General features: G+C 43.9%; 1 protein-coding gene across 1 annotated transcript; it reads left to right on the forward strand.

Moving 5' to 3' along the window:
* Positions 1-247: 247 nt before the first annotated feature.
* On the forward strand, positions 248-6,689 carry PIH1D3 (PIH1 domain containing 3; the record flags this gene model as incomplete). The annotated part of the gene is made up of 4 exons (XM_010131246.1): positions 248-353; positions 2,168-2,264; positions 4,100-4,185; positions 6,560-6,689. Coding segments are annotated over 4 exons (419 nt in total), but the record flags the coding sequence as incomplete, so codon positions are not given.
* Between the last annotated feature and the right edge of the window lie 8,860 nt (positions 6,690-15,549).

The following is a 15,549-nucleotide window of genomic DNA, read 5'->3' on the forward strand; positions in this document are numbered from 1 at the left end:
AATGCCTGAAAATATGATTTCCTTGACATAGAGGTTGGATAAAGAAGATTTAAGGGGAACTAAAACATCCTCACTCTGAAAATTCTCATTTATAAGATACTGAGGTGAAGGAGACTGTAATCATTAACTACAATGCTTTTAATACAAAGATTTTTCTACAGCCTAGAAAAAACTTAAGTTTTCAGCAAACCTAGAGGGAATAGAGATCTCAAAATATGACTGTGCTTTTTTTTCTTGTACCTTACAGGTACTTTTCAAGTAAAATCTGAAAACAGTAAAATTATTTGGAATACAGAGGAAGTCCCAGAAGGATCTGAATTTTGTGATACCTGGGACTGTAGAGAAGAGCCAGAGTAAGTGAGCTGGTACTGCCTGCCCGAGCTTTACATAACATTAATGGAAACAGGAGTTAAGCAGCATCTGCACTGGAGTGAAACAGCCATTGCAAAAGCTTGTGTTATGGAAGGAGAAAGGAAGGATGATGGCGTTGCATCTAAAGCAACATGAGTGATTTTTAACTTCTCATTTGGGATCCTTCTATCTCAAAACGGAAATGTAGAGTTGCTTTTTCCCATCATAAGTTAATTATAGTGTCACATACTCGTATAAAGTGGGATTAGGAGAGGAAAATGATTTACAAGCTTTCAAATGTGCCTTTTGTGTGAAGTACCTGTCTTTTTCCACTGCAACTGAGATGCATTCATTTTTCGTACTCATACATTCATAAAGTACTCCAACTTATATTTGCATTTCAAAGAACTAAGCTCTTTAGAGACAAGTAGTACTCCAGGACGGAAAGCTACAGGCAGGCAGGTTTGAACTTTTTAGTCTTGTCATTCAATCTTAGTCTGTGGAGGGACAGGCCACAACCAGACTTTTCCCTTTCTCATAGAAAAACAATAACAAAAACATGCTTGAAATAGATGCAGGCTATTTAATTGTTGTTTGTAGAGGTCAGAAAACCTTCAGGGTCAATCGGCAGAGCAGCCTTTGCATTTCTAATCATTGTGTTCTGATGCCATATCCTAGAGTGCTACATGCCGGGGCTGATGGACTGCAGCTCATGAAGCTGCACACTGTACGCTAGTTTGTAGAAAGAATCATCATTTTTCTTTGCACGTAAGTCATGTCATTAGGTGTTCAGTTTCCTGATCTAAACACGGGACTGAGGCCCACTTGAACTTAGCATTTCTGCAAATGATATGGCATTCACCTATAGCTTCACATACAGTTGTTCTTGAAACTGTCACCTGTGAAGTATAGAACATGCTCTCTTTGTATTTTGGGTACAACAGCAGCTTTTCTCATCTTCATCTCTCTTACCCAGCTTCATCTTCATGCTGGGTAAAACACAGTGTTTCTCTAGCCTCAAGCAGTTATGACCAGTGTTGCACCGGTGAAAAGAGAGTATAAGTCTTTGTAACAGTTCATCAAATTGAATCAAGGAAAATGAACTAAAAGGAAAACAGAAGGTTAGAGAGGTGCATCCAGAGCTGTTAGACAGATTTCTCTTTGATTTAGGAATTGTTACATATGCATATGAACACTGGAGATGTGGAAAAGACTTTCCACAGCTTAGAGAAGTGACTGACTCCAGTAATTTGCTCAGTTCTGTACATTCTAAATGCAAATTTCATTTGTATGAATTTCCTCATTCATTAAGTGCTAAGAGCAAGGGATTACATGATTCTACGGTTTGTATACATGGAGGGGTAGAAAATAAATGTTGGCTGAATGCAAAACAATTACACTCTGACTGAAGTGTGTTATACTCGGGCTGCAAGAATATGTTGAAGGACAGAACAGAACACATGTAATTGTGACAGCATCCTTTTCAAGTCCGTTTCCCAAGTTTGTGGTCTTTGCCTAGTTGATAAGTATCATATTCTCTTAGGATGCATTTCCTGATCCTGCAAAGGCTGGTTAGTGAAGTAGAGGCAGCAAGGTATGTGCCTTGGAAGGTGGAGTGAATGACCTTCACCTCTTCCAGCTAATTCAGTCATGACTCTGAACAGAGACCGGTGCAGATGGGTTGGTGCCTTAAAGGGAGACTGAAAAAGAGGAGAAGCAATGTGACAATGCTATTTACAGTCCTCTGAGAATTACAATCTCCTTTCATCTCCTGCCCCTTCTCCAGTATTATTAGGCAACTATGTCTCTTTCTCAGGTATCAGATTTTATTCAAACAGTGTGTGGGAACAGAGGATGTTTTCTTTGGGATGAGCAGGAAAGACCCCTCCACAGCCTGCTGCGAAGATATGGTGGTGAGTGAAACTATATTTCCCTTCTTTGTGTTCTTTCTCTGCCCTTTTCAATCTTGCTGCCTTCTTGAGAGATGGAATGCAAACACCAAACTGTATTGCTGCCTTTAGCATCCTGTAGCATTTTCTTGTTGTTCTGAAAACATCTGTAGATTATATTTACACTTGTGTGTTGGGTTTGTGTGGCCGAGTTTTGGTGCCAGAAGAGGGGCTACAGGGGTGGCTTCTTTGAGAAGCTGCTAAAAGTCTCCCTGGTTCCCAGTAACACCCGCCTCTGGCCAAGGCTGAGCCAATCAGTGATAGTGGTAGCAGCTCTGTGATGACATATTTGAGAAGGGAAAAAAAGAAATTGCTGGAAAACCTGCGCAGGCAGAGGAGTGGGATATGAGAGGACCAACTTTGTGGACTCCAAGATCAGTAAAGAAGGAGGGAGAAGAGCCACCAGAGCAGAGATTCCCCTGCAGCCGGTGGTGAGATGGCAGGGTGACCCTCTGCAGCCCAGGGAGGTTAACAGTGGAGCAGATGCCCACCTGCAGGCTGTGGGAGACCCCACACTGTGACTCTGTGGGAGTCTGCTGGAGCAGCCTCTTCTTGAAGAACTGCAGTCTGTCGAAGGGACCCACACTGAAGCAGCTCACAAAGAACTGCAGCCTGTGGGAAGGACTGACATTGTAGAGTTCATGGAGGACTGTCTCCTGTGAGAGGGAAGAAACATGTGAGGAACTGACTGCAATCCCCCTGCACTGTTGAGGGGGAGGAGTTAGAGCAATGGGAGTAAAGTTGAGCCCAGGAAGAAGGGAGGTGTGAGGGGAGGGTGTTTTTAAGATCTGGTTTTATTTATCAGTATCCTACTGTGATTTGATTGGTAACAAACTCCTTTTTTTCTTCCTAAGTCTGTTTTGCCTGTGACTGTAATTGGTGAGGGAACCCTCCCTGTCCTTGTCTCAACCCTTGAGCCTTATGTTATATTTTCTCCCCTCCGCCATCCCATCGAGGGGAGGAGTGAGAGAGTGACTGTGAGGTGCTTTGTGCTGGCTAGGCTTAAATTACGACAACTTGCTAACCTGAGGAACTCGTGTACGTAGCTCTTCAAGGCCCTAGTGAACTAAAGAGAATCTGTGCAAATGCATATGTCACTTACAGACTTGGGTGAACTAAGAGTAGCTCCAAGATGAAGTTTCATCTTGGACGCAATTTTGGAGGGAAGAGGGGCTGGGAACGAGATGGTTTTGATCTGCCTGCATACGTAGCTCTTGAAGGCCCTAGTGAACTAAAGAGAATCTGTGCAAATGCATATGTCACTTACAGACTTGGGTGAACTAAGAGTAGCTCCAAGATGAAGTTTCATCTTGGACGCAATTTTGGAGGGAAGAGGGGCTGGGAACGAGATGGTTTTGATCTGCCTGCATTTACTACAAGACAAACAACTTAGTAGAATGCAACAATACTGACAGTCTTCAAAATTGCAGATATCAAATCCTGTCCCATTATTATATGATCAAAGACCTCCCTGCTTTCTGAACTTCAGGACAGGTAGAACTGCTGTGCAATTCTTCCAGTAGAAGCAAGCTGTCCTTGGAAGACTTAAAGGCAGCAAGTTTTCCTGGGTGTAGAGTACCTGTCAAGTATGTTATCAGTCAGGATTTTGAAGATAATAGACTATCAATACACATCACTAAGCCATTGAAAGCAGTGATTATCACTGTCATATTTTCTGTGATACGAATTACCTACTCGGAATGTGCTCTTCGACACTAGCATAAAAATACTCATGAGATCTTTTATGGTTTGTAGGGCTACATATCTAATCACAACTTTACCTCTGCCCATCATTTCAGATTAAAATCAAGCTGCCAGAGACAAAGTACTCAGACATCACATTAGATATCCAGGACAAAGTTCTTGACCTTCGAACTCCCAAAAAGTAAGTGAAACACAGTTGACAGAAGTACAGGTAGTACCTTGTTTGAAAGGAATTGTAACCAAGCCTTCACCTGAATGCTGTGTGAAAAGTAAAGCTAAAGATGAGGATAATCACACATGAGAAATAGAGACAGACAAAAATAACCACAGTCCATATGTAGGTGTATAGTGTGCTAGCTTTGAATCTGAGATACTGTTCTAGCAAAAATAACTGTAAGACAGGTTTTGGCTCTTAAACAGCAAGGCTTCAAGGACCCAAAAAAAAGTCTGGCAAAAAACTGTCCACAGTCTTGAACTTCTTGGAAGTTTGCTTTCTAACTACTACTTTGTACAAATATATAACTGAAGATGGTTAAAAATGTGCAGATACATTTACAGAAGTTGAAAGCCAGACTCTGTGGTCATATCCAGGCATGGTGCAGAGATAGAAATTTTACAAGGTTTCCCTAAAGACATTTCCTTTGAGTTCTTCTTTACAGGGCTATTTCATACCTACAAAGATAATCAACTGACTGATACACTCTCAGACTTCTCAGTCTTCCTCTGTATTTTCCTCAGTGTGCAGCTGCCTTACTTGAGATTTCCAGATAATTCCCATGTCTGTTTGGCTTTAGGTCCTTCTTCACAATAGAGCGCTTTCATAAGAAAGCTTAGTCCTCTCGGGACTGACTTGCTGCGTTGAATGGGATGTGGGAAGATCCGTATGTGAATAGCTTCCTGCAAATAAACTCAAGGTGCAGGCCATGGAAAAGAAATTCTGTCCCTAGTGGACTAACTATAGAAAAGCCACCTTTGTCACAGACAAGGCTGAGCCAGTTACCTCCTGCTTGGATTTAACCCAAAGATGCAGCAGGAGTGGAAGACTGAAAGTGGAAGATTAGGAGGAATAACTGTTCAGCTAATGACTTGCAGAACCTATAGGTAGTGAAAGAATTAGTCTAATGCAATATCACAGATGTTGGAAGACCTCAGCATCCTTTCTTTTTTCTTTCCCAATTCTATTTTTCTGGTGGCTCAAATCTGCCATTATCTTCTTAGTAATCAGCTGCTTCTAGTCGCAAATGTAGCAAATAAAAAGTTTGCCGTGAATCTAACGGTTTTCTGGGTACAGCCTGAGCCAGTGCTGCTCTCACAAACATAAGTGCAAGCCTTCTCAGTATGAAGAAAAAACAAACAAGATTTCAAGTTCTGCATACTGAAAAACACCGTACTCTCACACATGCGTAGGAAGGCTCAAAGGAACTGTTTCCAACTCTGTAGTCCTGGGGCTGATTCTAAGCAAAGCTGGTTCTAAGGACCTCTTGAAATTATAGCAAATATCTGCCTTTAGTAGGTGTAGTGCAAATGAGTTTTGGCTCTACCTCTTTCAGCCGAGGCTCCTGCAAGACAGCTGAAAAAGTCTGAAAAAGAATCAGCATGCCTTAAACTCCAGTTTAGAGTAACCCCCACCTGTGCTACTATGTTGTCTTGTTGGGCTTTATAGAGTTTGGCATGACAGATCTCCTGAGTCTAAAGTGTTCCCGATTCTGTTTGTACTGTCAGTAGACTGGAGGTCCAAGACTGGCCCATCATTTATATCCTTAATTTATAAGCCTGGGATAAGAGGGGAGAGAGTCCAGACTCTGCATGAGCAAGTAAGTTTAAACTGTTGTCAATGAGAAGAGTTGAGTGGGTCCTGACTGAGACATCCTTGTGAGGAGATAAACCAGAAGGCTTGTCAGCCATGCCTGGAGAAGCTGTATAACTTAGCAAGGGACTGTGGAATAGTTCCTAGGTCCAAGATCCAGCCTTTCTTCGTGTGTTATGTGCCTGAGCCACAGGTAGGGGACCACTGATTTAATCTTCAGTGTAGGTTAAAATCCTAGAATGGCATACTGTAATTCCGTTCTCATACCTGAACTGTGCTTTGCAGCGTAGACATATCCTTTGTGAAACTGGTCAGCATCTCTATTCAGAGTGCATCACTTCTTTTTATGAGAGAAGCAAGCTCCTAAAGTCATGTTCAGGCTTTAGACATTATTCAGATTTTTACCACCAGAATGGTGGTAAATAGTTATCGATGCAGCTCCTCATTCCTCAGGATTTAAAATGCAGCACTGTGCAAAAGCAAGAACAGTGGAGAGAGCCCACAATCCACCACTGAAACCGTTGTCATAGCCACAGCCAAAAGAAAGGAATAGTGTTGAAAATATTTCAAGGCCTGTATAGCTGTGCATCAGGTGTTGCAGGAACCCCACAGCCTGTCATCTGAATGAGAAACAATGAAAGAACGTGCCTTGGTATTCTTACTGGGGAACTGCAAGAGCAACTTGCAATGCCGTCTCGATTGCTTACCTGGTCTGAGACACTGAAATTCACTGTGTCCTCTTTTACAGGAAGCTACTGCTGCACCTCCCCTATCGTGTAGACAGCAAGAAGTGTAAAGCTCGTTTTCTGTCTGAAGAGGAGACCTTGGAAGTCACCTTGAGAGTAATAAGGCAGTTTGATTTCATAAATTTTGCCTGATGAATAGAGAAATAGATAAAATTTGCAAAAAGTAATCCTTAATTTGAAGTCTTCTTGAAATGTAACTGGTCATGAAATAGTAGATTGTCTCTCTTGAACAGTCCAGGGGTAATACCCCTGGAGAAATCGAATGAGTCAGGAGGAACATAGCATCTGTAGGCTCTATAAGCCAAGGCTGTCCAGCTCTCACGCTGCTCTGGTTAACGTCCTGCTTCCTTCAGTCTGATACAAGCTCTGCGAATCAGAAAATAGGAAATTACAGTTCTGTAAGCCAGAGAAAGTCTTTTTGTGGTTATGGCTGGTAAGTACCACAGTGAGGCTTTGGCCAATGGTGCCAACCTGGTGCTTTGGTACTGTTGCAAGACTTGCAAGTGGTAACGTGCCTGCTTGGCCTCCAGTGCTGCGACTGAGGCCAGTTCAGAATCTCCTCTTAGCTACTTCTTGATGAGAAGATCAAAGCTCCTCAGAGATCCATATGTGCATTTGAGGCTCCTTTATGCTGTCAGAACAAGGTAACCAACTGTAGTTAGATTGTTGAACAGCTCAGCTCATTTGAACAAATTTTTGAACAAATTTGAACAAATTTTTGAACAATTTTTGACAATGTATGGTTCGGTGTCACCTATTCAACTGCTGTCCCTCTAGCTGTTTTTCTGATCTTTCTTGCTTAATAAAAGAATGTGTTCTAATGAACAGTTCCACTTACCTTTCACTCTGCCTTCTCTGTATTATGTCCTGAGAGACTTCCTGAAAGTGAGATAAGAACGAACTTTGCATAACGAAGCTTCATTTAAAGGGCTGAAATGCAGCAAAAGCTTTTCTTTGGCTTTCAGGCTTAGTCTAGAGCTACAGATGGGTAACCAAGATGTTTCTCTTCCTAGCTGCTGGGCAGATGAACATTGTTAATCATGCAGGGATCAGAGGTATTTGTTCAATGGTCAAAGTGGAGAGGACAAGCAGGGCTTTCCATGTTGATGTACTTTAGGTAGCTTATAAGCACTTTAAAAACAAAATGGCTTGTGTCCTGCATTCTTCTAGTGTGGAAGCAGAGGAAAACAGTTGATCAGCCAAGTTTCAGACAGTACCCATGCAGCTACATTTGGGGCAGGCTGTAATAAGATGAATTCTCCATGATGTATTAATGTCACTGACAGTGAGTTTCCAGGTATATTTTTTGGTTTTGTTGGGAATTTTCAGAGTTCACAGAATGTTTGTAATAGACAGCATTATAGCTCTAGGACAAATCAAACTGGTGTCTGGACATTTCAACGACTTCCCGTAAAAGTGGACCCATTGCTTGGGTCAGCTGCTTTTGTGTTAATGCACTGGAAAGCAGACACCTCATTTATGAATCATCACAAGCTGTTGAATATGATGGTAACACTAAGGGGCTACTCTGATATTTGCTTAAGCTTCCATAAATTGCATTTGAATGTCTCTTATTCCTACTCTACAAAGCTGTGGTGGAGGGGAACAATGCAGATGTATGAGAAGTCTGAATCATTCCTCCTGACTCCGTTTTTACTGCCTGTGGTTGCCAAGAAGTTACAGTAAGGCTGTTTCTTGGAAAAGGTTGTCTTTGTGGTCCCTAGACAATATGCTGCTTCGTTTTTCCATTTCTTACACAGATTACAAGTAGAAGATTGACCTGTGTTTATACATGCGTCGTGGTTTAAGATAAACTAGTTTGGTTTGTTTTGACTGACATATGAAACAATCCATTAAAGTATTTCTCCCCCTGCACATCAACACATCTCATTGGCTGTGGTGCTTTTTGGCGGGATGGGGTTCCCGGAAGAAACCCCATGCACGTTTTCTGCCTGCCACCTGGGACGAGTCGCTATCCCCCTTCGCTCGTTCCTGCTCTCTGCTGCTCAGACTGCCCCTTTCGCCCCAGAGCCACCCCTCCCTCTTCTCACCCGCGCTGGGGCATTGCTGAACCTCGCTGCTGTCTGACATGAATTCCTACTGCTCTGCTGCTGCACTGCTGCCAACGCTGCCCCCGTCCCTGCTGCAAGGACCGTTGCTGCTGCTCCCTGGCCCCGGTGGACCCTGGTTCCTGCCCCGGCCGTGTGCCGCCGCATTACAAACGGGTAGGTTTTTTTTTTTCTTTATCACTTTTGTTCCCTTTACCCACAGTTTAAACCCCGCTGCACCAGATCCCTGACCCTGTATACATACTTGTTAGTATCTTGTTTGGTTTTGTATATAATATCGTTCTATTGTTATTAAAACTGTTTTAGTTTCCTAAACTTAACTAAGGCCTCACCAACTTTTTCTTCTTGCTTCTTATCTCTCTCCTTAACCCTTTCTCCTGGAACAGGGGAGGGGCTGATTTGAGACAGAATTTGTCCCATGATTTGGCCAAGCCTCAGCCAACCCGAGAGAATATGTAAAGATAACATTTGCCCAAATTCGTTCAGTAAATCCATGGCAAAGCAGAGTACAACTCTGCTCTTCTGAGCCCTGTCCAGTGCTTTAGCCACAAGGTAATGTTGCCTTTATAGCTGGCAGTAGTAATTTACTAAGCCTTATCATCAACTTCTGCTGAATTTAGTGACAATGTTTGATACCAAAACCAACCCATTGTGCTCCTTGTGCCCCTCTCCAGTGTTCAGTTTCCTGTGAAATGAGCACATGCCACATTGGTATCCATGTCCTGTTTTCTCCTCAATTGTTTTTTTAACCTGGGAGCATTTATCTGCATTCAAGAGACAAAAATCTAAGGTTTTATAAAAATCTAATGTTTTATAAGAAAGTTGGCTGCTGAATAGAAGTGGAAATAAAAATGAGTACTCCTGAGGGGTGTGTTCTAGTGTGATTTCTTGAACCTGCTGGCCAGTGACTCTGTACAACCATACTTCAGGCTGTAGGAGGTCACCCACAACGTTCCATGAGGGGAAGCTAGCAAGTTGGTGACATAGCAGGATAGGGAAGGTACTGCAGGAAGAAGGAGATGAGCTGAAACCCTAGTGTTAGGGTATATGAACACGGGACAAAATCATAGACAGCCAGGCTGTGTATTTTCCACTGCTCAAAAGGACAAGCTCTACTGCAGTTTCCAATAGAGTAATAACACGAGTCTGGTGGTGGGCAATTTGCTGTTCAGATTGGGGCCATTACCTGAAGGCACCATCACCACCTGGAGATCCTCTCTCATTCTCACATCTTTCGTATCATGGAGACGGAGGCTGCCCTAGGCAAAAGACTGTTGGGATTTTTTTGCCATAGATCATCCCAAGAAGAAACTGGTCAAAAGGACATGCAGGCTGCCAATCTGGGGGCTACTGCCAGCTACAACAGAGTTAACTTTTTTGCAAGGGCTTGAAGGAAGTTTTGCTTTGCTGAAGTAGCACTGGCAGAAATCCTTTTGAAGGGGATACAAAACCCCCTTTGCCTCTGAACATCTAAGCTGTTGCCTAAGTACCACTCCAACACCTGCAGGCATCTTAATTAATCAAAATTACGGGCCCAGTTAAACAACCCAGTCATTAAGCATCATGAAGCTTTATTTGATTCCCTAAGAACCATCTTGATTAAATGTAGGGGTCTCTTGGCACTGGCACAACCTGCTTGAGTCTGTGCTTCAAATGCAGCCAGCCCCACAGCTCCCCGGTGCAAATAGGGCTGGTTATGAAGGAATGAGCCAATTCAGAATAACTCGGAATTTCAGCCTTTCTCAAGGCCTGAAAAGTTCCTTTCTGCTGCCAATGTGTTTCTCTGTTCCTCAGATGAGTACTTAAAGAAGTTTTTCAGATCTAGTCCAGGGCAACAGTGACACAGACAACACAGGAGTGCCATTAGTTTTGGAGTATTTATCTCAATCCATTGAAATATTTAAGTTTACTCATTTTGGGGTTTACTCATCTCAAGGTCTCCTGTTCATCTCTCTTCTCTGTCTTCATGCACTCATTTCTGAAGAGATCGTAGGATGTTGCCAGCACAGCAGCAGATCCTGTTCACTTACAATCCTTACAGACAATCTCTCTTTACTGTGAGCCTCCTTTGTGGATCCCAGCAGCCTAGCAGATCACTTGTGATGTTGCTCTGAGCCTTGGTACAGAGAGCACCAGTGGGGCTGGAGGGTGCCGGCAGAGCCGTATGGGAATTCAGGGCCTGGGACTTAGGGGGTTCTGTAGGACTGGAACTGCGTGGTAAGGTGGTGAGCGACAGGCTAAATTCCCGGTGTGGTGATGGAGTGAGACACCAGAAGTAGGGGAGCAAAAGCACAGTGGGGAGGAGAAAGAAATTATCAAAGTTTCCTTAAAACCACTGTGCTGAAGAGAAAGGTCACAGCATACAGCCGATCGCCCTGAGATCAGGACAGCTTAGATACCTTTGTGAAAATGTCACCAGAGCTGGAAATTCCATGCCAAAAGAAGCTGTGGGAAGGGGACTGTCCCTGGGATAGCAAGAGGTGAGGTCTCCAAGAGGACCTGAGTGCTAAGGTCGCGTATATCTATTGAGCTGAGAACGCTGTATTTCTCCAGGTGTCATCCCAAGGTGACACATGGCAATTATTTTTATCAGTGGTGGATGAAAGGGGGATTGGTGTGGGTGGAGTAGGAAATGTGGCTGCAGTTCATGAACCTTCTCAAATGCTTACGACAACCTGGCTCTCTGCACCGTCCTTGCTGTACCAGCTTCTGGGTGAGCAGAGTTAGTGTGTGAAGTGCCTGGGTGACAGATTGTTGTACCCTGGCCTGGAACAGTGGATGTCACATCTATTTTTAGGCCCACAGGCAATGCCTTCTTGCCTCGATCCTTTTCCATATTTAGAGCAGGCCTTGTTTCCTTGAGGAAAAAAAAAAGGCAAAACCAAGCGTTTGCTCTGAGAATAGTAGGTGAATAGGTAAATGGGTAGATAAGAATTGTTCTTGTTCTGCAGCAAGGTGCTACCTTCAGATCAGGGGCAAGGCATCTCTTGAATGAAGAAAAGGTTTTCATCATCCCTAGGTGGTTTTCACCCATCTAGAAAGGTCCCACAAGGTTGTTCTGAACCAGTACTCGTATGAGGGAGATGACGGTGATCAACTATTTGCTGTGACACGGGTCCTGAATGAAGAGAATAGTTGAAGTGTAGTACAAAACTCCATTTCTGTTGTTCTCTTTAACCATGAATTCCCCAGCTTATGCTCTGTGAGTTTATTTAAATTGGACCTCTGCTTCTACTCGTAACTTTTTTTGTCTTGAATAAAACATCTTTTCCAATGCTGTTGCCCCTCCTCAAGCTACAGTCAAGCAGCATCTCAGACTAGTTCATTAAATCAAGAGAATTGTTTATGTCCTTGGAGGCTGGAAAAGTAATGTCTGAAGAAAGCCGAGAGAAAAGGCACGAATTCATTTGTAAGTTAATGAAGGCTGTGCAATGTAAGGATGATCGAGGCTGTTCCCGGGCAGCCCTTACCAAGCTAGATTTCTTTCTGTAGGAATTCTCCCTAGGAGCAGCTTAGATACCACTTACATACGAGTTTATTGTAGTAGTTCTTGGTGCAAAGGCGTACATTGTATAATAGAGCAGTCACATGACAAAAATAGGAGAAAGTCTGATATGGATCAAAAAAGAGAATCTGCTTGTTTATATGCCCTACCGAAAGGGAAAAACCCCCAGAAAGACTATCTGGGTAGCGTAGATTTTTTCCTGTGACCATTTGTTACCTGAAAGCAGACAAATGCTTTGGTACTCGCTAGAGGGGATAGGACTGAAAGCGGGGATGTGGCTGGCGCCGTGCTGTGTTTCAAGCATTAGCCTGCTACGTGAAGTCCAGAACCAGTCAGTGATCTGTATGCACCTGAACTGACATGCCAGTTCCCCCAACAGTGGAAGCATCAGTAGGTTTATTTTCGAGTTGCTTGTTGATATGCGAGGTGTAAAAAAAGCACAGTTATGGCTAATGCTGACAAAGGTGTAGAGGTGTCACAGCAATTCACCACCAAGCTCAGAAGTTGCTGAGAGTGAGAGGGGAGAGGAGCTGTGAACAGCACAGTAGTATTAGCTGCCTCTTTCTTAAAAAAAAAAAAATCTGCCAAACAAATTTAAATTGCTGAGAGAGCTCTGGGAGCGAGGGAACAGAACCGGAATTGCTTGGGGAGAGGAAGAGAGACAGATTTGTGGTAACAGAGCTGAAAAGAACCCAGATCGGAGTCGCTAGAGGTGATGTACATCATGCTTGCAGTGACTGCATGGGCTTGAAGTTGTTAACCTGGTGTTAACCTTTCCATTCCCAGAACCTTAGGCTACACAAGGAGTGTGTAGGTGTTGGGTTCCTAGGAAATACGTATGTCTCCAAATAGAGTCAAGGAAGCTGTAAGCCTCAGGTCATGTTTGATTAGACGCTGTGTCTTGAAAACCCAAGTGCCTGTACTCCCATGCTTGAGCCTCAAGGGAAAGACAAACGGCTGTGTCTTGAAAACCAAGTGCCTGTATTCCCATGCTTGAGCCTCAAGGGAAAGACAAACACCCTGCACCTGCAGCCCCTCTACTAACAGGAGACAACAGCTTTACGTTTGCTGCAGTGCCACTTTTTTTTTTTTTAAGGGAAGAAGAGTTGGCAGGTTTGCTTGGGTCAAACTTGACAGATGGGGGGCAGTCAGTGTGGATGCTCTTCCTCAGAACTGGGCTGCAATACAAGGGCAGGGGAGAACATGGATGACAACTTCCATCTTCAGTGACCCAGAGCATCCTTACTGGTCTCAGTCCTGCAGACTCTCAAGTGCAGCTGTACCAAGCACAAGTGAGGCATCCTGAACCAGAATGCTTTATATTTCTATTTTATCTTACCAAGATCTATTCTCCTGACTTCTGGCATGACACTTGCTGCAGGCTCATTCAGGTTGCTAAGGGAGGCAGAAAGTCTTAACTCCTCATTTGCTGCTGCTGTCTGAGCTCTGCAGCAGCGTTCGGTTAAGATAACAGGCTAGCTGGGCAGGGATGTGGCTGCCCTCTCGTTGATGCAATGCCAAGTGGGCTGTGAGCTTTCAATGGAAAGTAATTAATGGTAAAGCAGACTCCTGCAATCCTGCAGTCTCTTCTATTTCTGTTACTAAGGCTTTGTCTTACTTAGGCAACAGGCTGGCTTTCTTCTCCAGCCAAAAAATGAAGAACACTTTATCTAATGACCTCAACTTTATCTTCTGCCCTTCATTAGTGCCATCTGTCTCCCTTTACCTGTTGAAAGGAAACTGTGCCTATCCTCATTGCTGGGACAATACAAATATTGCTCAATTACAGCAATGCTCTAAATGCAATTACTCAGCTGCAATGTTAATTGAATTATTTGAGTTTAATTATTCTGTTAGGAATTCTGTCAGTACAGCCTAAGCTGCTTGTTTTCTCCCTGGGAATGCAGCCTCTGGCCACACAGGGAAGGCACAGTTTTACTCGGAGAGCCCTAATTAGGCTGGAGAAAGTCTGGCACTGCTCAGAAATGGCACTCTCAAGTTCAGAACAGGTGTCGAGGGTGCAGGGACCTTTTTGCCTGTAGTCAATGAGTCTCTAGGCACAAAAATGCTTGCAAGCAGAGAGCAGTGACTATTTATGCAGAAATAATTTTGTGGGAGAACTAGTGTCAAAAATACTTGTGAAGGTTTTGAGTGAAGGAATCAGTCTGAAGAGTTACTTTGCAGAAGCCAAAAGACCAGCTGTACAACATGAGCCTGTCGTTAAAACTATGTGTACTCATCGAGACAGTTGCTGAGGGCTGCTTGCAGGCGGTGTAGGGGATGAGGCAGGACTGCAGAGCAAAGCTCACCAGCTCTTGTGGTAAATTCACCTGGGCAAACAGTGGTTTGGGGTTTGTTCCTGATCCATTCCTAGGAGAAGTAGGATAAAGAGAGTTCAGATTAGGAAGATGTGGACCTGTATGCTCTGAACCCCCTTTGAAAACCCCAAACTGTATGCATGCAATACTGGAAGCTGCTTTCTTGCCTCTGAGGCAAGGACAGCAGCTGCCTCTGTCCAGGGAAGCCTGGATCTCCCAGCTCTGTCCTGCCACTATCATTGTGCTTTTCTCACTCCCAACATCATCAAGACCCTTGTCTCTTGACTCATGGGACATGCTGTGATTAAGAAACCTACTGAAATCTTTACCTCCCTTCAAGCATATGAGATCTCTTGGTTGATGTAAGACCTGCAGCACCAGTTTAGAGCTGTAACAGGTGGACTGGAAATAGCCCTACCTATCCTAGCAGGGGTTCTTCACCCATAGCTTCTCCTCCTGTTAGCAGACTTCAAGTTGTAACACATCTGTTCTGCAGCAACCCAGGACTGACTGCCATAGGCAGCCTTGGGCTATGTGCTTAATGTCTACATTCCACTTTGTAAATGGCTTCACTTAAGATCTACACTGTGTAAAAGCCCCTGTCCTTGCAGATCTGAGAGCGGTGGATCCTGAGATTTGCAGGTTGAGTTATCACTTTTCCAAGAGACAGCGCCATGCAAGGCAGAGATCTCTGAGGCAGGGAGCTGGGTTTCTTGGTGTCGTGCATCAGATGGACCTTTCCTGCTAGGACAGCATCCCCACTGCTATGGAACTCTGGGATCCAACTTGCTCAATCCTTGGTGACTGGTGATCCTAGGGACAGCTTTTGTCTGCTTGGCCCCCTGCACCCCTCCCTGTGCCTCCCTATTCTCACTCACCTGCCTGCCACAGTGTGAATGCTGCAGGTAAGTTTTATGGGCCCATTGGGGCATAGGAAAAGAAGTAGAAGTGAGGACCTGGGTGTGAAACAGCAATTTTGTGGTGACTTCAGGTAAAATGCTCTGATGTAGAAACAATGAGTATCAAGGGATCTTGGTTCAGCACAGATGTAGGAGGGTTAAGTGGTGAAATAGTTGTGCTTTAACATGGTTTTCATCTTC

The sequence above is a fragment of the Buceros rhinoceros genome, unplaced genomic scaffold (genome assembly GCF_000710305.1).
Source record: "Buceros rhinoceros silvestris isolate BGI_N320 unplaced genomic scaffold, ASM71030v1 scaffold640, whole genome shotgun sequence".
Taxonomy (NCBI): Eukaryota; Metazoa; Chordata; class Aves; order Bucerotiformes; family Bucerotidae; genus Buceros; species Buceros rhinoceros.